At 42.6% G+C, this 24,682-nt stretch overlaps 2 protein-coding genes across 2 annotated transcripts in view; one reads left to right on the plus strand and one right to left on the minus strand.

The window, feature by feature from the left end:
• Positions 1-4,222, plus strand: part of PPP2R5B (protein phosphatase 2 regulatory subunit B'beta) — a 98,960-nt gene extending 94,738 nt beyond the window's left edge. The window contains exon 14 of the mRNA XM_077287733.1: positions 915-4,222. Coding sequence (XP_077143848.1) covers positions 915-1,050 — 136 coding nt within the window. The 3' untranslated portion in view covers positions 1,051-4,222. The remainder of the gene's footprint in view (positions 1-914) is intronic.
• Positions 4,223-16,343: 12,121 nt separating this feature from the next.
• On the minus strand, positions 16,344-19,240 carry GPHA2 (glycoprotein hormone subunit alpha 2). Its single transcript, XM_077292660.1, has 3 exons — positions 18,974-19,240; positions 18,306-18,490; positions 16,344-16,818 (listed from the first exon to the last, which is right to left on the minus strand). The coding sequence occupies exons 1-3, from the start codon at positions 19,068-19,070 to the stop codon at positions 16,717-16,719; spliced, it is 384 nt and encodes a 127-aa protein (XP_077148775.1). The 5' UTR covers positions 19,071-19,240; the 3' UTR covers positions 16,344-16,716.
• Positions 19,241-24,682: the final 5,442 nt, after the last annotated feature.

Genomic DNA, 24,682 nt, shown 5'->3' on the forward strand with positions numbered 1-24,682 from the left:
GTGACAGGATCAGCACCTATGTCTCACTAAGGGCTCATTTCCACTTGCGAGAAACACGTCCGTGTCTCGCATGTGGAAACCAAGCTGTGGCGCCGGCACTTTGGAGCGGAGCTGTGCAGCTCCATGTGTTCCTATGCGGCCGCACGCTCTGCTCTGGAGTGCCAGCGCCAGAGCTTGGTTTCCACATGCGAGATACGGACGTGTGCCTCGCATGTGGAAATGAGCCCTAACTCTGCGGATTAACTGCTGCAGGAGATTCTTCTGATAAGCAGAGAAGTCAGAGGAGGACACAGGAGCTGACCCATCACTGCCATCATCTGTACTCTAAATGCACAGATATCTAATTCTATTCTAATATCAATGCAGCCGAGGGCAGGAAAATAGACTGGGGAAAATCAGGGATTTGAAAGCCACTTGCACAACAAATCCCCTAATAAAGTGACTTTCGAACTTTTATAACTTCCTGTGCTAGACAATTGTTGTTTTTTTTTTAAAGTAAAGCTTACTTACTCTTTAACACAAAAACCTGATTTAACAATGGGACATTTTCTGATGATTGCTTCTGTCAGTAGTGTGTTTAATGATATTCCGTATCATACATTGCAAAGTCAAGCAGAATTTCCTTTTTGCATACTTACTAAAATTGAGTTTTTCTATATTTCCCCCATGAATTTGACAAGCAGCGGTTATCATGCCCCCATCCAGTCCCAGTGCCAATCACTTTGTTGGAGCTGAATAAAACTGGATTGAAAATTCTCAATCTTTCCAAGACTTTTGCACCAGAATTGTGGTGTGAAAGCTTTGACGAATCGGGCCCTTTGACTTTTTTCCAATGTATAAGTTTTATCAAACAGTGTGGACATTTATAATAAAGATATACAAGTCACTACTAACATGTACACTTTATCCCACAGGGAATTGAAGCGAGATAAAGAACGCCAGGAGCTTTGGAGAAAACTGGATGAACTTCGTCTTAAAAAATTGAATGGCCTAGAAGAAGCGCAGATGAACCAGCTTAATTTACAGCACAGCCGAGCGAGTAAAAGTTAGAAGACCCCAACAACATCACTTTCCACTAACACCACTACAGCCAATAAACACCCCTCCTCCCCATATTTTTACCCTCTTTTTGTTTGAGAAATTCCTCACCTGTTCCCTAAGATGGGGACTAGCAGCAGCTCACGCTGTTATCATAGAGCCATCGATGGCACATGGTTCAGAAAATCACAGGTCTCCTTTTCATGATGTAGTGGGTGGATTTCCTATTCCCAGTGGCGGGGTCAAAGATTTTGAAGGCTTGAGTACAAATCATCAATCCCTTTTAACAACAGCAAAAACTTTTGGGAAAAGCCATTGTTATCTCTTGTTCCGTCTTAGCAAATGACTTTGCGATGTCTCATTGGAGAAGGATCTCACCCCATGAAAGGCTCCTTGGAGAAAAATACTGAAATGATTTGCCATTCTCTTTCCAGAGGAGGTAGGGGCTTCTGGGAAGTTCCCTGGACCTGTCAATCTTTGTCAAAGTAAAGGCTTCCGGGCAAGCCTGTCACAGATCAACTACAGTCATATTCTGAACATGATAGTTGAGGCTTCTGGGAAAGCCTTCTTAATATACAACCATCGTCACTTTCTGTTTGTAAAAACAGAGGCTTCTGGAAAGGCCTGCGTCTCCTGTCCGTCACTTTGTGTTTGTGAGAACAGAGACTTCTGGGAAAGTCTCTCCAGCTATCATCTTTAGTCCGTCAATAAGAGACAAGGCTTCTGGGAAGCCACTTCTGAACCGCTATGATGACCATGAGCACCTCTGCCCCCCTACGATGACTATGAGCACTTGTGCCCCCCTACGATGACCATGAGCACTGGTGCCCCCCTACGATGACCATAAGCACCTCTGCCCCCCTACAAGTACACACCGCTACGGTTATAAGAAGGTATCCGAGGAAAAAAAAATGTCAAACTAACATCTGTCTCTGGACTTAACACCATGCTGGGTTCATGGACGCAAAGTATTTAAGGTAGCTTATCTTGTCCCCACCACCGTCCGTTAAATGGATTGCATACTAGGAATGTATGTGGCCAGCTATCGAAGTTTTTGAGTAGAAAGGAGTGAAATGAGAAATAATGGATTTTGGGCAAAGTATTTAAGGTAGCCTATCCTGTCCCCACCACCGTCCGGTAGATGGATTGCATCCTAGGAATGTACGTGGCCAGCTATCGAAGCTTTTGAGTAGAAAGGAGTGAAATGAGAAATAATGGATTTTGGAAATGCATGAAAGACAGTGAGATGAAGTTAAATAAGTTGTGATAAAAAAATTTTGCATAACAATTGGCATCAGATCAAAACCTTTCTTTAAATCCTACGACTTTCTGAAAGATTTCAAGCTGCTAAATAAAGTGATCGTGAGATGGTGCATTATAATGATACCACCGCATTGTTCATGGAACAATACAGAGGGAAACCTATTTTTTAACAAGAACAAATGATTCATGTTAATCTAGCTTTCCCTACACAAATAATGTGTCGTCAGTCAGTCGCTCTTCTCGTTGTAGCTGAGTAACAATAAGACGAACAAGCTTTCTATCAGAGCTCGGACAGCAAACACAATCGTGATGGGTTAAAGAAGCCGCTTCATCCTCAGCAGCAAAGGGCTTTATAGAAGATACCCATCTCAAATCCAACTTCCAACATGTCTGCTTCCCATTGTCATCTGTGAGAGCAAGGAACTTGGCCTTCACGGCAGACAACTGAACTGTGCTGTGGTCAGCTGGACTGGCAGAACTGACCGCGAGGACTTTACACTTGCTGAAAAAGGCCAGAAGATAATGAACACAAAGATGAGGGGATTTTCTCGTCAAGCTTTGGCCTCAATCAGTTTCAGTAAAGATCTGATTTCAAGGCAAGCCCAGTAGCTACATTCTTAGATATCACTGCAATAAGTTGTCCACTTGGTGTCTAAAATGTCCAGAGTTAAGCTTTTATGACCGTAATTTAGCAGTTAATTTCTTGGCCAAAAAAATGGTGTCTCGTGTCCCTACAGATGAAAGCGAAGTCATACTTTCCTACTCTAGTTTAGGTGATGGGCATATAGTCAGTATCCTCCTAGTTTACAAGTTGGCCAGAGGAAGATATGATTGTATCAAATATGTCTCGTTATAACCTTATTCTTCCTATTAATCCAGGGGCGGACATGCCACTGGTGCAAGCTGCACAGGGACAAAAAGGTAAGGGGCAGATGCCACCTCCAAAGCAGGTTGTGCATTATGAGGAGCTACTAGACTGCAAAGAGCCCAAATATTGTTCTTGCACAGGGGCCTCTTCTGTCTGTGTCTGCTCCTGCATTAATCTATGTATGTAACCTTCAACTAGTTGCATATTTCAGCAGAGAATATGAATATGACAAGCAGAGTCGTCTTAACCACCATTTATAATGGACTTATCTGTTTTTGTTTGTTTGAGATTTTGGGTGAAAAAAAAAAGACTGACCTCTACTGTGAGCGTGAGTCCAGTGTGGCTGGCGCCTCTAGTATATCCCCTCCCAAACGGTGATCCAGAACGTAGGTGTCCTTTTTTGAGTCCTAATCTAGCAAGGCTGCGGTAAAGAAATATTAATTGGCCACCTTATGCCATAAGGTGCCATTGTACCCAGTCGTACGAGCACAGGGAGGAGGCCTTGTTCCTCTTATTAACGGTCTAAAAAAATAGCCTATTTGCAAAGAGTATATATAAATATATTATGTGCAATGTTTTTTTATTTTCTATTTTATTTTTTTAAACAATTATTTATTGTATTATTTATTTGGTATTTATTATGGTCAGCGTTTGATCTCTTTTAGTTCACGGAGGGAAAGGGGAGGAGCGGGGGGTGTCTATGATATTTATCCTGTTCACTGCTAAATTAAATGCTGGGTCTCAGAAATATGTCCTGTTTTTATGTCTACCCTGGCGATAACGTATACTCATTCGCACACATAGTCATTAGCTTTATGAAAAAAATAAAAGAAGAAAGAATGTCTTAGAGAAACTGAGTTTAATATTCGTACGATTCCACTATCCATGACTGATTTAACAGGATGCTTAGTACCTAGTCAGTGTGGTCAGGGGGGTATATTAGGGATTCTTTTTAAGAAAGAAAAAAAAATAATACTGAAAGATGTATTTTTTTTTGGAAAACAATATGTTTTGCATGACTCTTCTTGCTGAGTAAAATAAGGGTATTAATCATGTCTGAGTGATGCTTTGTTCACAAGTTATGACCTTGTAAAGTTTTGTTATCTATTTTATCACTACTCTTGAGATACTAACTATATATATATATATATATATATATATATATATATATATATATATATATATATACGTACTGGTGCCAAAGAATGCAACTACTGGTGACGAACAAAACAAATCTTTATTTTACAGTGGGTGTTTCCCAAAGTTAAATATGGGTGATATCCATGTTACAGGGGTTTTCTGGTTGCACCATGGTGATGACGTATCCCGTAGGACAGGTCATTATTATCTGATCATTGGGCTCCCTACCCCCAACACCTCCAACTATTTGCTCTAGATGTAAGCACTTTGCATAGAGAGAGTGCTGTTCTATTAAATGTGCAGCAGCCACTGCAGAGTACTGCAGAACAGCTCTTAATAAAATGAATAGAAGCTGTCCTGCAGTACCCGGTCAGAGCTCTGTTTTTTGCAGAGTTGAAAAAAACATTTATTTTTTATTAGGGCGTAGATGGCTGTATAACACGGATGATGATCGTATCGCAATTCTCAGACTTGCCGGCAGCTTTCCTGACCTGGGTGTAAGAGCATGTATTTCTATGCAGCTCTCATACTCAGGTCACAAGAGCAGCCGGCCAGTCCGATCGTAGTCCGTGTTATATAGCCGACTGACTGCACCCTTAATTTCTCATCTCTGTTGCAGAGATACTAGCTTGTAATGTATCTATGCTAGCTTTCACTTGTCTCTGGGAGTGTTGAATTTTTCCCCTGCATGATGTTCACCACTCATAAGAAGGAAGCATCATGCCTGGGAAAAAAATATCATACCTCAAGAGAGGGTCAGACCTGTCTTTCTCAGGCTGAGATGTATAAAGACACCCATCTCTGCACCTTTTGTAGTGAGTATTGCAGAGCTATGTGTCATTACAAACACTTCTTGTTGCAGCTTTCATCTCACAGCAGTCAGTGTGACAGGAGGGAAAGTACAACAGAGCTGACATTGACCTGAAATGAAAGCTGCAAGAAGTGTTTGTAATGACACATAGCTCTGCAGTTTTGAAAAAAAAAATCGGATCATTAACACAGATTGACCTGGACGATTATATGGTTTGACTGTGGCCAAGAAGATTTTCTTTTTTCTTGCTGTCAGCAATATTAAAGTGCAGTTTTCAGCTGAACTAATAACTCATGTCACCTAAGCAAACCCAGATGTACGTAACTGATTTTCAGTTGTTAAAAAGCTCTGCAACAAATCTTCCTCCTGTAAATTCATTAAACTGATGCCATTACTGCTGCAGCAGTTGGTATTTATAAAAATCAGTAATCGTCATTGCAGTAACTTGCAGCAGGATTACATACTCAAAATAATGTTTTTTTTTTCTTTAATAAAGTTATACACTGTAATGTCTTAGTTGATGGAAATTGTGAACTTGAGAACTAATGTACAGTGTGAATACTAGATTCTTGGGTAAGATCAAGAAAATTTTAGGCAGCCAAGTTTTCCGTGCTCCTAAAGTGGAAACCTCGTGGAAGAATTTCATTCTGTAAAGCAATGACACCTATTGGTTTAAGCAAAACAATGTCAGCAGCAGTCTTGGACTAGCACACAGGAGAACAAAAGAATCCTTTGGTGGGCCCCTGTGCCGGAGTGGGCCACCACCCTCTCCTATGAGCAGTACTTAGCCCTATACACTTGAATCACTATATACAGACAAAGTCAGCATCTTCTTCATGTAACAATCTACCCAGTTCATTGTTATATACATTTGTGATTGAGGATAATGTCATATTTGCATGTAATTGAAAAGTGAGGCCCTGGAGTTGGTTACTTGGGGCTCTTGGCACCCCAGTCGGACACTAGTTAGCAGCATGGTGTCATGCTCGGATACGAGTAAGTCTGGCGGACGACACAGCATATAAATTCAATGTAATGCAAAATGGAGTGGAAGGCCCAAAAGGTAGGGAGCAAGGGGATGGGATACCTCCTGACACCAACCTGTACCTGTCCCTAAGTTCCTCTAACGTCCTATGTGGGTCCTTCTCCCTGCCACCATCATGTGCCTAATCCCTGATTGTCACCTCAATAAACCCTGGCTAGTGCACTGGCCGGCAAGGACGCTAGCCTCACCACTGCAGATGGTAATACACACAGGAAGATACAAACCCGTGACAGGCAAAAAAGGATGAAATACTCCGCTCAGGCTCTGCAGTGTCATGATTCTCAATGGCGAGAGAACATAGCCCAGCATATATGAGAACTAGCTCTTGGAAGATGGAAACTATACTGACCATGAACTAAAACCTGCCGCACAACTAGAAGTAGCTGGGTAGCATGCCTACGTTTTTTTTATCCCTAGATGCCCAGCGCCAGCCGGAGAACTAACTAATCCTGGCAGAGGAAAACACAGTCCTGGCTCACCTCTAGAGAAATGTCCCCAAAAGGCAGACAGAGGCCCCCACATATATTGGCGGTGATTTAAGACGAAATGACAAACGTAGTATGAAAATAGGTTTAGCAAAATCGAGGTCCGCTTACTAGATAGCAGAAAGACAGAAAGGGCACTTTCATGGTCAGCTGAAAACCCTATCAAAACACCATCCAGAAATTACTTTAAGACTCTAGCATTAACTCATAACACCAGAGTGGCAATTTCCGATCACAAAAGCTTTCCAGACACAGTAACGAAACAGCAGCTGTGAACTGGAACAAAAAGCAAAAACAAACAAGGACAAAAGTCCAACTTAGCTGAGAGTTGTCTGGTAGCAGGAACATGCACAGAAAGGCTTCTGATTACATTGTTGACCGGCATGAAACTGACAGAGGAGCAAGGTTATATAGCGACTCCCACATCCTGATGGGAGCAGGTGAACAGAGGGGATGATGCACACAAGTTCAATTCCACCAGTGGCCACCGGGGGAGCCCAGAATCCAATTTCACAACAGTACCCCCCCCTCAAGGAGGGGGCACCGAACCCTCACCAGAACCACCAGGGCGATCAGAATGAGCCCTATGAAAGGCACGGACAAGATCGGAGGCATGAACATCAGAGGCAGTGACCCAAGAATTATCCTCCTGACCGTATCCCTTCCATTTGACCAGATACTGGAGTTTCCGTCTGGAAACACGAGAGTCCAAGATCTTTTCCACAACGTACTCCAACTCACCCTCAACCAACACCGGAGCAGGAGGCTCAACGGAAGGCACAACCGGTACCTCATACCTGCGCAATAATGACCGATGAAAAACATTATGAATAGAAAAGGATGCAGGGAGGTCCAAACGGAAGGACACAGGGTTAAGAATCTCCAATATCTTGTACGGGCCGATGAACCGAGGCTTAAACTTAGGAGAAGAGACCCTCATAGGGACAAAACGAGAAGACAACCACACCAAGTCCCCAACACAGAGCCGAGGACCAACACGACGACGGCGGTTGGCAAAAAGCTGAGTCTTCTCCTGGGACAACTTCAAATTGTCCACCACCTGCCCCCAAATCTGATGCAACCTCTCCACCACAGCATCCACTCCAGGACAATCCGAAGATTCCACTTGACCGGAGGAAAATCGAGGATGAAACCCCGAATTACAGAAAAACGGGGACACCAAGGTGGCAGAGCTGGCCCGATTATTGAGGGCGAACTCCGCCAAAGGCAAAAAAGCAACCCAATCATCCTGATCCGCAGACACAAAACACCTCAAATATGTCTCCAAGGTCTGATTAGTCCGCTCGGTCTGGCCATTAGTCTGAGGATGGAAAGCAGACGAAAAAGACAAATCTATGCCCATCCTAGCACAGAATGCCCGCCAAAATCTAGACACGAATTGGGTCCCTCTGTCAGAAACGATATTCTCCGGAATACCATGCAAACGAACAACATTTTGAAAAAACAGAGGAACCAACTCGGAAGAAGAAGGCAACTTAGGCAAGGGAACCAGATGGACCATCTTAGAGAAACGGTCACACACCACCCAGATGACAGACATCTTCTGAGAAACAGGCAGATCCGAAATAAAATCCATCGAGATGTGCGTCCAAGGTCTCTTCGGGATAGGCAAGGGTAACAACAATCCACTAGCCCGAGAACAACAAGGCTTGGCCCGAGCACAAACGTCACAAGACTGCACAAAGCCTCGCACATCTCGTGACAGGGAAGGCCACCAGAAGGACCTTGCCACCAAATCCCTGGTACCAAAAATTCCAGGATGACCTGCCAACGCAGAAGAATGAACCTCAGAGATGACTCTACTGGTCCAATCATCAGGAACAAACAGTCTACCAGGTGGGCAACGATCAGGTCTATCCGCCTGAAACTCCTGCAAGGCCCGCCGCAGGTCTGGAGAAACGGCAGACAATATCACTCCATCCTTAAGGATACCTGTGGGCTCAGAATTACCAGGGGAGTCAGGCTCAAAACTCCTAGAAAGGGCATCCGCCTTAACATTCTTAGAACCCGGTAGGTATGACACCACAAAATTAAACCGAGAGAAAAACAACGACCAGCGCGCCTGTCTAGGATTCAGGCGCCTGGCAGACTCAAGGTAAATTAAATTTTTGTGGTCAGTCAATACCACCACCTGATGTCTGGCCCCCTCAAGCCAGTGACGCCACTCCTCAAAAGCCCACTTCATGGCCAAAAGCTCCCGATTCCCAATATCATAATTCCGCTCGGCGGGCGAAAATTTACGGGAAAAAAAAGCACAAGGTCTCATCACGGAGCAGTCGGAACTTCTCTGCGACAACACCGCCCCAGCTCCGATCTCAGAAGCGTCGACCTCAACCTGAAAAGGAAGAGCAACATCAGGCTGACGCAACACAGGGGCGGAAGAAAAGCGGCGCTTAAGCTCCCGAAAGGCCTCCACAGCATCAGGGGACCAATCAGCAACATCAGCACCCTTCTTAGTCAAATCAGTCAATGGTTTAACAACATCAGAAAAACCAGCAATAAATCGGCGATAAAAGTTAGCAAAGCCCAAAAATTTCTGCAGACTCTTAAGAGAAGAGGGTTGCGTCCAATCACAAATAGCCTGAACCTTGACAGGATCCATCTCGATGGAAGAGGGGGAAAAAATGTATCCCAAGAAGGAAATCTTTTGAACCTCAAAAACGCATTTAGAACCCTTCACACACAAGGAATTAGACCGCAAAACCTGAAAAACCCTCCTGACCTGCTGGACATGAGAGTCCCAGTCATCCGAAAAAATCAGAATATCATCCAGATACACAATCATAAATTTATCCAAATAATCGCGGAAAATGTCATGCATAAAGGACTGGAAGACTGAAGGGGCATTTGAAAGACCAAAAGGCATCACCAAATACTCAAAATGGCCCTCGGGCGTATTAAATGCGGTTTTCCACTCATCCCCTTGCTTGATTCGCACCAAATTATACGCCCCACGGAGATCAATCTTAGAGAACCACTTGGCCCCCTTTATACGAGCAAACAAATCAGTAAGCAGTGGTAACGGATATTGATATTTAACCGTGATTTTATTCAAAAGTCGATAATCAATACACGGCCTCAAAGAGCCGTCTTTCTTAGACACAAAGAAAAAACCGGCTCCTAAGGGAGATGACGAAGGACGAATATGTCCCTTTTCCAAGGACTCCTTTATATATTCTCGCATAGCAGCGTGTTCAGGCACAGACAGATTAAATAAACGACCCTTAGGGTATTTACTACCCGGAATCAAGTCTATGGCACAATCGCACTCCCGGTGCGGAGGTAGTGAACCAAGCTTGGGTTCTTCAAAAACGTCACGAAAGTCAGACAAGAATTCAGGAATCTCAGAGGGAATAGATGATGAAATGGAAACCAAAGGTACGTCCCCATGAGTCCCTTTACATCCCCAGCTTAACACAGACATAGCTTTCCAGTCGAGGACTGGGTTATGAGATTGCAGCCATGGCAATCCTAGCACCAAAACATCATGTAGATTATACAGCACCAGAAAGCGAATAATCTCCTGGTGATCCGGATTAACACGCATAGTCACTTGTGTCCAGTATTGTGGTTTATTACTAGCCAATGGGGTGGAGTCAATCCCTTTCAGAGGTATCGGAGCCTCCAATGGCTCCAAATCATACCCACAGCGTTTGGCAAAGGACCAATCCATAAGACTCAAAGCGGCGCCAGAGTCGACATAGGCGTCCGCGGTAATAGATGATAAAGAACAAATCAGGGTCACAGATAGAATAAACTTAGACTGTAAAGTGCTAATTGAAACAGACTTGTCAGGCTTCTTAGTACGCTTAGAGCATGCTGATATAACATGAGTTGAATCACCACAATAGAAGCACAACCCATTTTTTCGTCTAAAATTCTGCCGCTCGCTTCTGGACAGAATTCTATCACATTGCATATTTTCTGGCGTTTTCTCAGTAGACACCGCCAAATGGTGCACAGGTTTGCGCTCCCGCAGACGCCTATCGATCTGAATAGCCATCATCATGGACTCATTCAGACCCGCAGGCACAGGGAACCCCACCATAACATCCTTAATGGCATCAGAGAGACCTTCTCTGAAAATCGCCGCCAGGGCGCACTCATTCCACTGAGTAAGCACAGACCATTTGCGGAATTTTTGGCAGTATATTTCAGCTTCATCTTGCCCCTGAGATAGGGACATCAAGGCCTTTTCCGCCTGGAGCTCTAAATGAGGTTCCTCATAAAGCAACCCCAAGGCCAGAAAAAACGCATCCACATTGAGCAACGCAGGATCCCCTGGTGCCAATGCAAAAGCCCAGTCTTGAGGGTCGCCCCGGAGCAAGGAAATTACAATCCTGACCTGCTGTGCAGGGTCTCCGGCAGAGCGAGACCTCAGGGACAAAAACAATTTGCAATTATTTTTAAAATTTTGAAAGTGAGATCTATTCCCTGAGAAGAATTCGGGCAAAGGAATTCTAGGCTCAGACATAGGTGCATAAACAACAAAATCTTGCAAATTTTGTACTTTCGTGGCAAGATTATTCAAACCTGTAGCTACACTCTGAAGATCCATTTCAAACAGGTGAACACAGAGCCATTCAAGGATTAGAAGGAGAGAAAGAGAGGGAGGCTGCAGTATAGGCAGACTAGCAAGTGATTCAATTATGAGCACACTCAGAACTAGAGGGAAAAAAAAAAAAAAAAAATTGTAGCAGACTTCTTTTTTCTCTCCTTTCTCAGCAGTAATTTAACCCTTTTTGGGCCGGTCAAACTGTCATGATTCTCAATGGCGAGAGAACATAGCCCAGCATATATGAGAACTAGCTCTTGGAAGATGGAAACTATACTGACCATGAACTAAAACCTGCCGCACAACTAGAAGTAGCCGGGTAGCATGCCTACGTTTTTTTTATCCCTAGATGCCCAGCGCCAGCCGGAGAACTAACTAATCCTGGCAGAGGAAAACACAGTCCTGGCTCACCTCTAGAGAAATTTCCCCAAAAGGCAGACAGAGGCCCCCACATATATTGGCGGTGATTTAAGACGAAATGACAAACGTAGTATGAAAATAGGTTTAGCAAAATCGAGGTCCGCTTACTAGATAGCAGAAAGACAGAAAGGGCACTTTCATGGTCAGCTGAAAACCCTATCAAAACACCATCCAGAAATTACTTTAAGACTCTAGCATTAACTCATAACACCAGAGTGGCAATTTCCGATCACAAAAGCTTTCCAGACACAGTAACGAAACAGCAGCTGTGAACTGGAACAAAAAGCAAAAACAAACAAGGACAAAAGTCCAACTTAGCTGAGAGTTGTCTGGTAGCAGGAACATGCACAGAAAGGCTTCTGATTACATTGTTGACCGGCATGAAACTGACAGAGGAGCAAGGTTATATAGCGACTCCCACATCCTGATGGGAGCAGGTGAACAGAGGGGATGATGCACACAAGTTCAATTCCACCAGTGGCCACCGGGGGAGCCCAGAATCCAATTTCACAACACTGCAGCTAAGCTCCACAGAAGCAGAGCAAACGACACCAGGAATCTGAACTCCCACAGCAGCAACACCACTGACACAGGAGAGCTCCACACCCCTAGCTGGTCTGCATAGAAGAACTCTATCACTGACAATCAGTTGATGGGTCGTGATTATTTAAAGGGAACCTGTCATCCCCCAGGGCGTTTTTAAGTATAAGAGCCACCTTCAGTAGCACTAAGGCTGCATTCTGTGAAGGTGGCTCTTATGTTTGGTATCTCTAGGAACGCTGAAATAATCACTTTTATAAATTGCCTGCCATACCTCTATTGTGTCCCGGAGGTATGTCTTCTCCCCCGGTGTCAACCTCCTCTGAGACATCAATCATCTCCCTCTTGCGTCTGTGCACCGTCTCCTGTGTTTCTGTTACATGCCCGGCGCCTGCGCTCTGCCAACATTTCTTGGGCATGCGCCGTGCGCACAGCCCGTGAACTTACATCAGGTGAGAAATGTTGGCAGAGCGCTGGCACCGGGCATGTAACAGAAACACAGGAGGCGGCACACAGACGCAAGAAGGAGATGATTGACTTCTCGGAGGCGGTTGACATCGGGGAAGAAGACATACTTCCGGGACACAATAGAGGTATGGCGGGCAGTTTATAACAGTGATTATTGCAGCATTCCTAGGGATACTAAACATAAGAGCCACCTTCACAGAATGCAGCCTTAGTGCTACTGAAGGTGGCTCTTTTACTTAAAAAAGCCCTGGAGGGGGGGGGGGGGTGACAGGTTCCCTTTAGAGAAAGGTGGGAGTGGTTACCAACCAACATCAGCTGACCAGCCTAAAAGAACTTCCAGCAAGAGACAGACATTAACTCTCGCTAGGCCAAAATGAAAAAACAACATTTAAATTTCAGCAGAGCCAGAGCTGCCACAAATCCCTTAATGATTTGTAACACATGGTAATATTTGACTAGAGAGAAAATCTATCAACAGAAGTTCAGATCTTTACTGTATGCATTCATAAAACCATTCATGGCCCATATTGAAGGATTATCGGCCTACAGTGTCTGCCCCTGTTTTCATATGAATCCATGAGAAATAAAATAGCATCATTTTTGAATGTACAGTACAGACCAAAAGTTTGGACACACCTTCTCATTTAAAGATTTTTCTGTATTTTCATGACTATGAAAATTGTAAATTCACACTGAAGGCATCAAAACTATGAATTAACACATGTGGAATTATATACTTAACAAAAAAGTGTGAAACAACTGAAAATATCTATACACATAATCGTCTAAGGGGCACTTCCGTCTGTTTGTCTGTCTGTCACGAAAATCCCGCGTCACTGATTGGTCGCGGCCGCAAGGCCACGACCAATCAGCGACGGGCACAGCCTGGCCGAGAATTAGTCCCTACCTACTTCCGTCCAGTCAGTGCCCGGCGCCCGCTCCATACTCCCCTCCAGTCAGCGATCACACAGGGTTAATGGCAGCGTTAACGGACCGCGTTATGCCGCAGTGTGATGCACTCCATTAACGCTGCTATTAACCCTGTGTGACCAACTTTTTACTATTGATGCTGCCTATGCAGCATCAATAGTAAAAAAATCTAATGTTAAAAATAGTAAAAAAACAAAAAAAACGCTATTCTCACCTTCCGTTGTCCGCCGATGCGCGCGGCTTCCGTTCCCAGAGATGCATTGCGAAATTACCCAGAAGACTTAGTGGTCTCGTGAGACCGCTAAGGCTACTTTCACACTAGCGTTTTTGGCAGCACGTCGCAATGCGTCGTTTAGGAGAAAAAGCGCATCCTGCAAAGTTGTCTGCAGGATGCGTTTTTTCCCCATAGACTAACATTACCGACGCATTGCGACGCAGTGCCACACGTCGCAACCATCGTGCGACGGTTGCGTCGTGTTTTGGCGCACCGCCGCCACAAAAAAAGTTACATGTAACTCCCCGGACCTTACAGCGTCTTAAGACTGCTTCCGCTGCCCACTTCGGGCATTTTTGGCACAGTATGCGTCGGTACGTTGGGCCGACGCAGCGCGACGGCCCCGTACCGACACTAGTGTGAAAGCAGCCTTAGTCATCTAGGTAATTTCGCAATGCATCTCTGGGAATGGAAGCTGGTGGCAGCAGCGCGCTAATTGGGACAGCTTTGCTGGACGTCGGAGGGTAAGTATATAACTATTTTTATTTTAATTATTTTTTTTAACAGGGATATGGTGCCCACACTGCTATATACTATGTGGGCTGTGTTGTATACTGCGTGGCTGCTATATACTATGTGGGCAGTCTTATATACTGCATGGGCTGTGTTATATACTGCATGGGCTGTGCTATATATTACGTGGGCTGTGTTATATACTGTGTGGCTGCTATATACTATGTGGGCTGTGTTATATATTACGTGGGCTGTGTTATATACTGCGTGTGCTGTTATATACTGTGTGGGCTGTGTTATATACTGCGTGGGCTGTGCTATATATTACGTGGGCTGTGTTCTTTATTAAGTGGGCTGTGTTAAATACTGCGTGGGCTATGCTATATACTGCGTGGCCTGTGCTATGCATTATGTGGGCTGTGTTATATACTACACGGCTGTGTTATATACTGCGCAACTGCTATATACTACGTGGCTCCTATATACTAGTGGCCTGTGCTATATACTATGTGGCTGCTATATACATGCATACATATTCTAGAATACCCAATGCGTTAGAATCGGGCCACCATCTAGTGTCTTATATTCTAGGTTCCTCAAAGTAGACACCTTTTGCTTTGATGACTGCTTTGATGACTGCTTTGCACACTCTTGGCATTTTCTTGATGAGCTTCAAGAGGTAGTCACCGGAAATGGTCTTCCAACAATCTTGAAGGAGTTCCCAGAGATGATTAGCACTTGTTGGCCCTTTTGCCTTCACTCAGCGGTCCAGCTCACCCCACTTTTTTGTCATATTAGGTGTTTTTGTCCTGGAAGTCTTGGTCAAAGAGGCACCATAAAATAAAATTGCCGAGACTCTGAGTATCATCATACTTGATTCTTAGGTGCAACTTTTATATGTAAGCCTAAATGGTTATTTCCAAAATATTAGTCATCCTTCATTCATAGGACCCCCCAGTAATCCCGTGACCAAGGCTCTGGATTCCCGAGAATGGCTTCTGCAGAGCCTCATCCTGAACGGAGAGGAGATGTCGGTGTTCGGCCATGGCCTCATTCATTGTCTATGGGTCTGCCTGAGAAAGCCGAGTGGTGTACTTTGCTTTCTCCTGCAATCCTATAGACCAGGGGTGGGGAACCTCAGGCCCCAGGGCCATTTACGGCTCTCGATGACCTTTTATCAGGCCCCCAAGCAGATTCTCAGGGACCGAATTCTTGGGCATGAATGTGTATTTTGATTACAACCAGCTCATTAATTTCTTCTTGCTCTGTTAGCACACACACGCAGTGTTCACTACTGAACACTGAAGGGCATGCAATGACAGATTACGTCCTGAAACCAGTGCCAGAGTCAGGATGCACTATGTGGGCAGAGTTTGTACGGCCCCCCGAAGGATGGTATACATATCCAAATGGCCCTTGGCAGAAAAAAAGATTCCCCTCCCCTGTCATAGACAATGAATGAAGCCAAGGCTGAGCATGGGCATCTCCTGTACTTGGCTTTCTCAGTCAGTCCCATACCATAAACAATCTAACCCTGGCCGAGCAGCTGCATCTCCTCTCCATTCACAACAAAGCTCTGCAGAAGCACTTCTCGGAGATATAAAGCCTTGTTCATGGGATTACTGGGGTTATACATCTCCGATTACTGGGGGCACCAGCGTTCAAACCGTCAACAATCAGCAAGTTATCCCCTGTCATTTGAATAGGGAATAACCCTTTAATTAGGATTTAATGGAAAAAGATATAAAATGCTGAGCCCGATAAATAAATGTATCATTTTATTGTAAAATAACTCAACCACAATTTTTATAAATACTTAAATAAAATAATAACACATCAAACAACAGAATTTCCATTCAGATCTGACTGTAGCACAATTTATATATATATATATATATATATATATATATATATATATATATATATATATACTGTATATAAATATATATATATATATATATATATATATATATATATATTTATAAATAAAGTTACAAATATAAAATAAATAAAAAGTTCGAACAAAGACAAGAATAATTATATAGCAGACTATATTCTGGTGGTTTTCGTAACATTTTATATATGGCATGGGCTACACTGCGACTTTTTCGCATTCAACTCCATATATTGCTCTGGTTCTGCTGCTTTAGCTAAATAATTAAAATCAATCAGTAGAGATACAAAAAAATCGCAGTTTAGCCCAGGCCTAAAAGTTTCAATAGTGCATGAAGGATTGCCAGCCAGCAGTGCTGCAGTATGAAAAAAGGTGACCATTAGTAGTTGTGTGATATCTTGTGTACAATGTGTACTTCCTACTGTAAAATGAATGCAAGCACTGCTTAAAGCTCTATGGATTACTGGTGAATTGAAGCTCGCCACTACTTGCAGAATATGCATGTAAGGACTTAATAACGGGATAAGCGACACGTGGCACACTGGCATGACTCTGCTGAACCAATCTCTATTTCTTCCCATCGAGATGCTCCACAAAATAGGCGAACCTTCACCTGTAAAAGAGAATGGTAATTTATTTTTTTATTTTTATTTAAGTAGCGGGGAGACTTGGCTACAAACTAATTTATCATCATAAATAGTTTAAATTTTGAAGTACTAGTAAAAACAAGCAACTTTGCAATTCACTTGCTCTCAAGATTTGAGGATTCCTAATTTTACTGTATATGGTTTATTGCTTAGTTACTGGCTACCGCTGCAGGCTATCAGTAGTGCCTGGTCTAAAGCACAGAGTTCGCCACTTTAGATTATGATTATAAGTAAAGGTGACCATGTTGCATGTTATCATATCGCGGGTCTTTGCAAACACCACAGGTACCCAGGATGCCGCTAACAGGAGTAAAGACTGCTCCACCTGCCAAGGACTGGTCTGGACACGGAGCCATGGTGACTATAATCTAGCCTAGTAAAGGCCAGAGGCATTCAGGATTCCGGGATGAGGATGCTGGCCACAGAAGTGATGACTTCCACCTGCCATGGAGGACTGGGCTGGATGTGTGGCCATGGCAGTTGCATTCTTGTCATGACATTCCATGACCTAGTAAACACTAGAGGCACATGGGATGCCAGGCTCAGGATGCTGTGGCAGAAGTGACGACTGTTCCACCTGCCATGGAGGACTAGGCTGGATACGTGGCCATGGCAGTTCCAATCTTGTCATGACATTCCATGACCTAGTAAACACTAGAGGCACTTGGCATGCCGGGCTCAGGATGCTGTGGCAGAAGTGACGACTGTTCCACCTGCCATGGAGGACTGGGCTGGATGTGTAGCCATGGCAGTTCCAATTTTGTAATTACATTCCATGACCTAGTAAACACTAGAGGCACTTGGCATGCCGGGCTCAGGATGCTGGTGGCAGAAGTGAAGACTGCTCAATCTGCCATGGAGGACTAGGCTGGATACGTGGCCATGGCAGTTCCAATTTTGTCATGACATTCCATGACCTAGTAAACACTAGAGGCACTTGGCATGCCGGGCTCAGGATGCTGGTGGCAGAAGTGAAGACTGTTCCATCTGCCATGGAGGACTGGGCTGGATGTGTAGCCATGGTAGTTCCAATCTTATCATATTGTTCTGGTGCTCTGGTTCAGCTGCCACGGAGGCCCGGACCAGCACAAATCTTTTTTGCTCAACTCTTAAGTGCCCTGCTTTAATATTATCATACACAAGTATAGAGAAATCACTGCTTCTTGGCAACAACTACATCTGAAATTTGGCATACAGACCTACGTAATAGGTGTTTTGGTTTTTTTTAAATTGCATGTGCCATATAGACCAAGTAAACAATAATTCATTAAAATGCACGCTCATTATCCCAAATCTGCTTATGTGCCTGCTGCATAAAATTGTAGGCTTCCAAGGACCCACATTTATTTCAAAGTAAAGCAGATTTATAGAAATGACAGCTGACATCTCAGCACAATAAAGCTGCTGCCATCATTTTCAGCACCCTTTCACTTTCTTAGTTATCCGCTCTTACCTTCTGTAGTTTGCTTATGGTGCAGCATTGTGATACAGATGTTATATTGTGCTTGTACCCACTGGCCACCAGCACCGAATACTTGGATGGGAAGGCACTAGATTCACAGTATCCCACACATGCCTTGATGACTTGGGTCCCTCGACAAGTCCCTTTGCGGTCACTCCTTATAGTAACATTAAATGCTTTGGTAAAGATGAAAAAATAGTTATAAAGTGTATAGACTGTCCATTAATATACACCAATAAGATACTGCAATATGGAGGGACATACTGTAATTCATCCATAGAAACATTACTTCTATGGTAGAATAACTAATGCAGTGCTCTCCAGGGGCACACAGAGTGCCCAATACTCTTATGCCATACATGTCAAACTCTGGCCCGTGGGCCAAATCTGACCCGCAGGGTGATTATATTTGGCTCACGACACCAGAACCACCACTCCTATGTGGGGCCATTATTCTGTATAGAAGGCAATGTGGGGTTGAAAATACTATAAGATGGACTATGTTGAGCCCATTGTACTGCACGGAGGACTATGTGAGGCCCATTATACTGTATGGAGGACAATGTAAATAAGAGATTAAAAAAAACCACAAATATTATTACAATATATTACATTAAATTTAGGGAAATAGTACAGAGGACTTATAAGTGATCACTTACGATGGAGGTGACATCCTGGAGTGGTGGTGTCAATGCTCTGTATCTCGAAGCTCAAGACAGTCAACAAGAGAAAGACTGAGGCTGAAGTGAGATACATGGTGAAAATATCTGCAGAGTCAATGAATACAGGATTGAATGTCAACGTGTAATAAAGGCCTAAGGATAAATATATAGCACATATAGATTAAAGTTGAGCAAAATGATTTGTGCTGCCCCGGTTTGCCATCCAGCCCAGTCCGCCGAGGCAGCTGAACCAGGACAGTCCTCACTTGTGTGATTGGCATCCTCGGACAGCATTCTGTTTGCTTCTTGCTCTTACTAGGACGCACAAAGTCATAGTCATAATGACACTAGGCCTCCTGCATCATCAAGACCTACATAACACTGGGATGTGATGATGTCATGTGCTCTAAGAGGGGCCCCAGGATGCCAAGTTGTGGGTCTAGGTGCAGAGGTGAAGACTGCCTTGGTCTGGCCGTCATGGAGCACCAGACTGGATGTTGAACCTGGACAGTCCAAATCTTTTTGCTCAACTCTAATATCAGTGTCAAGTGACATTTAGCAGAAAACTCAATAAAAATTGGCAATAAGTGTACATAGGCCAAACATCTACGCTGAACCAACTTGAATTATGGACCTGAGCTAAGCTTGTATGAGCCCTTAGATTTAAAGGGGCACTCCAGTTTCAGCGATTACATTTTTCTCATTACTATTTTTGCTACTTTATGAAACTAGAGCTCAAGTACAAATATTTTTTTAATTGTTTGTACTGCATTTCTTTCTGCATTATATCAATTTTTGTACCATTATTACTCAGTTGTCTCTTTTAATCTAGAGTGTTCCATTTTTTTCCAAAAAAATTATCGTAGCTATTTTTTTTTTGATTTTTTTATAACGTCATTTGTAAATAGGACCTGTGCTGTCCAGAACAATGGCAGCCTATGTGCACTGAATGACCTACTACAGATCATTCAGTGTGCATCTGAAGCGCAGTCTAAGGCCACGTTCAGTATTTGGTCAGTATTTTCCATCAGTATTTGTAAGCCAAAATCAGGAGAGTATAATAGAAACCCGTCACCACTTCTGTATTTATCACCCACTGCTGGTTTTGGCTTGCAAATACTGAATGCGTGAACGTGACCTGTGTAAACACGCTATTACAGACGGGCGATCAGCGAAGAAGTAGCTGGTGTTCATTTAGTGCCGCCGCTCGTCAGGTGTAAATGTACTTAAAAAAAAATCTGCATATGAAAAACAGAAATGTGAATTTAAAAAACGTAATGTGCTGGCAACATTTTTTTATAAAAAAAAAAAAAAAAAAAAGCTAATTTTGGATTTGTAATAATAAAAAGTGTGAATTAACCTTTTAAATAATGAAAAATGTACACAAATTTTTGCACTTTATCTTTATCAATTCCTCATGATTTTTGATAATTCTTCACGCTGACACAAGACTGATTTTACAGTTAGAGTACAGCTATCGGAGTTGTGTCTTGCAACAAGTTCTGTGTCCTTAACATGACTGTATAAATCTTTAAGGCTACATTCCCACGACGAGTTTTTTTACACGGAGTATTTAAAAAAAAAAGATAAAAAAATTGGTTACTTGCATTTTAACGAGTACAGAAAATCTGCACCATAAAAAAACTCACCAAAAGCTAATCGTAGGAATGAAGCCTTACCTGGAGTAAACAAAGTCCACATGAAAGTCAGCAAGAAAAGATTCTGAAAACAATCAGGAATTGATACATAAACTATATTGGGATATTTTAGACATTTTCTTTGTACTAAAAAACAACAACATATATTTGCCGACACAGAAATATTCAGTTATTTGAAACTAGCGATAACCATAAGAGCTGAACAACAGACCCAAACTAGTGCTGCCACATCTGCCCAGAAGAATGAAGAAAATTCTAAGAATATAGGATTTTGGAACTCCTTACCTGTATGGTAGATGGTTATAAAATGTTAAGGAGAATTTCTCAATCCCAGGGATATATATACACCTCTATGTATTGTCTTAGACACACCCATCCACACCTGATTCACACCTCCATCCTCCTTGTGTCCTACAAGTCCTTCCCTGGGGGCTTTTCCGAATGATCACTAAAAGGTATTTCATTCATCTCCTTTGTTCTGGAAAATCTGGCACGTTGTTTAGTGCACAATGTAGAAGCACGCTACTATACAGAGATAAGTGATATGTGGGACACGTCAGTATTATTCATGGGCAATAAACACAAGACTCCCTATATACAGCCATGTAAACGGTCTTATGACTAACAGCACAGCACACCGGTGCTTCTTTCTAGTGAAATATGTTACAGGTTTATTCCCATTACATCTGTCATCAGTGGAAGATATTGCTCATATTTCAGCATATACAGTACAGACCAAAAGTTTGGACACACCTTCTCATTTAAAGATTTTTCTGTATTGAAGCTCATCAAGAGAATGCCAAGAGTGTGCAAAGCAGTCATCAAAGCAAAAGGTGGCTACTTTGAAGAACCTAGAATATAAGACATAATTTCAGTTGTTTCACACTTTTTTGTTAAGTATATAATTCCATATGTGATAATTCATAGTTTTGATGCCTTCAGTGTGAATGTACAATTTTCATAGTCATGAAAATACAGAAAAATCTTTAAATGAGAAGGTGTGTCCAAACTTTTGGTCTGTACTGTACATACGTCAGAGATCATTTTCAGTGCAAATTAATTTAGACGTTTTCTAATTTGTAATAAAATGGCCATAGATGGTCAATAATAAGTAATATAATTATACTAACCCCAGACAAGTCTGTTAAATACTTTACTGTAAAGCTGGTCCTACACATCAGATCACACTGGGCCAAACGTTCGTTAGGGCTCATTCAGACATCCGATTTTCACGTACGGGTGCAATTCGTGTTTTTCACAGATAGCACTCATACCTGCGATAGTCTAGTCGGCCATTCACATGTCCGTGATATTTAGTCAATGGGTCCGTGAAACAATCGGACATCCAAGTGCAGTCTGATTTTCTCAGATTGTTAGAAATTTAAAAGTGGAGATTTTTTTTTACATTTCTCCAAGTATCAGAAAAATGGATGAGACTCCGACAACACTCCGATCAATCTCTGATCAGAGTCTGATTAAAATAATCGGCCACGTGGAAAAATGGGACATGTGAATGAGCTCTTAGCCAGACAGCCATCTCTCCCATATGTATGAGGATTCGGACAAGGGTTCATATGTCTTCAACGGGTAGAAGCAGTGTCGGACTGAGGTGCAGAGGGCCCCACTTTTTTAGCTACATCCAAATGTGACGTTATCCTCAATCCCAAACTTACTGTATATAACCATGAACTGGTTAAATTGTTAAATGAATAAGATGCTTGTGTCTGTACATAGTGGATTCAAGCATACTGTGCCAAGTACTGCTCATAGAAGAGGAAGTTGGCCCACTGGAGGATTTTCCTGTTCTCCTGTGGGCGAGTCCAAGCCCGGGTAGAAGTAAGAAAGCATCGGCAAGACTTGTAAGAACAAAAGGACTGTGCATTGAAATTCTAACAGCCCGATCCTTCTCTGCTTCGAAATCATCTGTCTGGGGATGGTTGGGAAGAGCCCCAAACATATCAGATATTTTGTTGATCCCACCAAATCGTCTGATTTCTCATCTAACGTGTATGGGGGCTGTAATAAGTCCAATATATTTTCCATTATACATTGAGACAACAGTATATTATGCCTTATAATACTTTTTCTTAAACTGAAACGTTTGATGACTTGTGTTGCCCTATGACCTGCTCGTATTTATTAATCCCACAAAAGTCCAGTGATAACCATATTATGACATATACATTGATGAACACACAACTGAGCTGATTCTACTTTATGATGATAAAAAGCATGTTTGACAATAGTGTTTCACCAAAGAAAACATGAGGCTACTAATCTGTTAAGCCCGCTGCACTGCAGAAATGTCACAATTTCCACTTCCTGATGGAAAACAATGATCACTGCAGAAAAATTCCTCCATTTGATAAAAGATGTGGTCTCCAGAAATATGCTGTACTAGTCCAGGCCTGGGTCAGTGTCTGACGTGAAAATCTTACCTACATTTTTCTGTTAAGGTAGGAATGCCAACAGGTTTATGTTAGGCAATTTTTTGGTCCGTGCATCCTCTTTTTACCATCAGTGTGCAGTCCAACCAATATTTAGCAACCTGCCAGTGAAAATCAGAGAGAACACGGATGCCATTCGAATGACATCCATTTTTTTCTCTGACCCGTTCATTGGAATCGGACCAAAATGGGACATCGGTTAACAAGAAGAAAACTGATAAGTGGATAACCTCATAGAATATGTAATTGTGATGTAATGTGTAACTGTAAAAACCCACAAATGGGAATAGCCCCATACTGTAGAATGTAAGGTCCAGTGTGTGGTCAGTGAAAAACACGTGGGTGAAATACTGACATGTCAATGAACCCTAACCAGGCATTTGATAATATATTGGGTTGTGTTCCGTGGTCATTATGCAACACTCAGCATTGTGCACCAGTTTTAGGCAGGTGTGGAAAAAAGCTACAAAGTAAATGATTTTAGATAGATAGAAGTGTTAATAGTTTATTTTAATCAATGAACAAAATGCAAAAGTTGAAAAACAAAAAAAAAATCTATATCAATCAATATTTGGTGTGACCGCCCTTTGCCTACAAAACAGGATCAATTCTTCTAGGTAGATTTGTAATTGCACACATTTTTAAGGAAATCAGTTGATCCAAACATCTAGGAGGACTAAACACAGATGTTCTGTAGATGTCAGCTTGTTCAAATACTTCTGTTTCTTCCTGTCATCCCACAAAGGCACATGATGATGTTGAGATAAGTGCTCTGTGGGGGTTACATTATCGCTTGCAAGACTCCTTGTTCTCCTTTATACTGAAGATAGTTCTTCATGACATTGTCTGCATGTTTAAGGTCATTTTCATGATGCAGAATAAATTTGGAAGAAATCAGTTGCCTCCCTGGTGGTATTGCATGATGGATAATTATCTATCTATATTTGTTTGTCAGTTACCATAACCAGACAGGTCATACAGGTATCTTGCCCACATGGAAGACCTATCTAGTCATGTTGCGGGTAAAAAATCTTCATAATGTAAAATTTTTGAATTGTATATCTTACACTGCTCAACAATAAAACTGCAACACTCAGAAGGAAAAATCATGGAATTATGACAATCACGGTATCGATAGATGTGTTAATGATATGCAAATGATGAGAAAATTAAAACAATTTTCAAAACATATAGATTTATTCAGTATAGCGTATTGGGTCCACACACGGAAATACCCTCACTTACGCACCTTGGCTGCTATCAAAGAGGTAATAATTAGTGATGAGCGAGTGTACTCGTTGCTCGGGCTTTCCCGAGCACGCTGGGGTGACCTGCGAGTATTTATGACTGCTCAGAGATTTAGTTTTCATCGCCGCAGCTGAATGATTTACAGCTATTAGCCATGCTGAGTACATGTGGGGGTTGCCTGGTTGCTAGGGAATCCCCACATGTAATCAAGCTGGGTAACAGATGTAAATTATTCAGCTGCCACGATGAAAACTAAATCTCCAAGCAGTCATAAATACTCGGAGGTCACCCGAGCAACGAGTATACTCGCTCATCACTAGTAATAATGGTTGTCTGAGGAATGTTCTGCTGTG

This window comes from Ranitomeya variabilis, chromosome 2 (assembly GCF_051348905.1).
Source record: "Ranitomeya variabilis isolate aRanVar5 chromosome 2, aRanVar5.hap1, whole genome shotgun sequence".
Lineage (NCBI taxonomy): Eukaryota > Metazoa > Chordata > Amphibia > Anura > Dendrobatidae > Ranitomeya > Ranitomeya variabilis.

Coding starts and splice junctions, on each gene's coding strand:
- GPHA2 (XM_077292660.1), bottom strand. CDS start 19,070: ATGTATCTCACTTCAGCCTCAGTCTTTCTCTTGTTGACTGTCTTGAGC. Junction 18,491..18,973: donor TCCAGGATGTCACCTCCATC/GTAAGTGATCAC, acceptor TCTTTACCAAAG/CATTTAATGTTACTATAAGG. Junction 16,819..18,305: donor CCATAAGCAAACTACAGAAG/GTAAGAGCGGAT, acceptor TCTCTTTTACAG/GTGAAGGTTCGCCTATTTTG.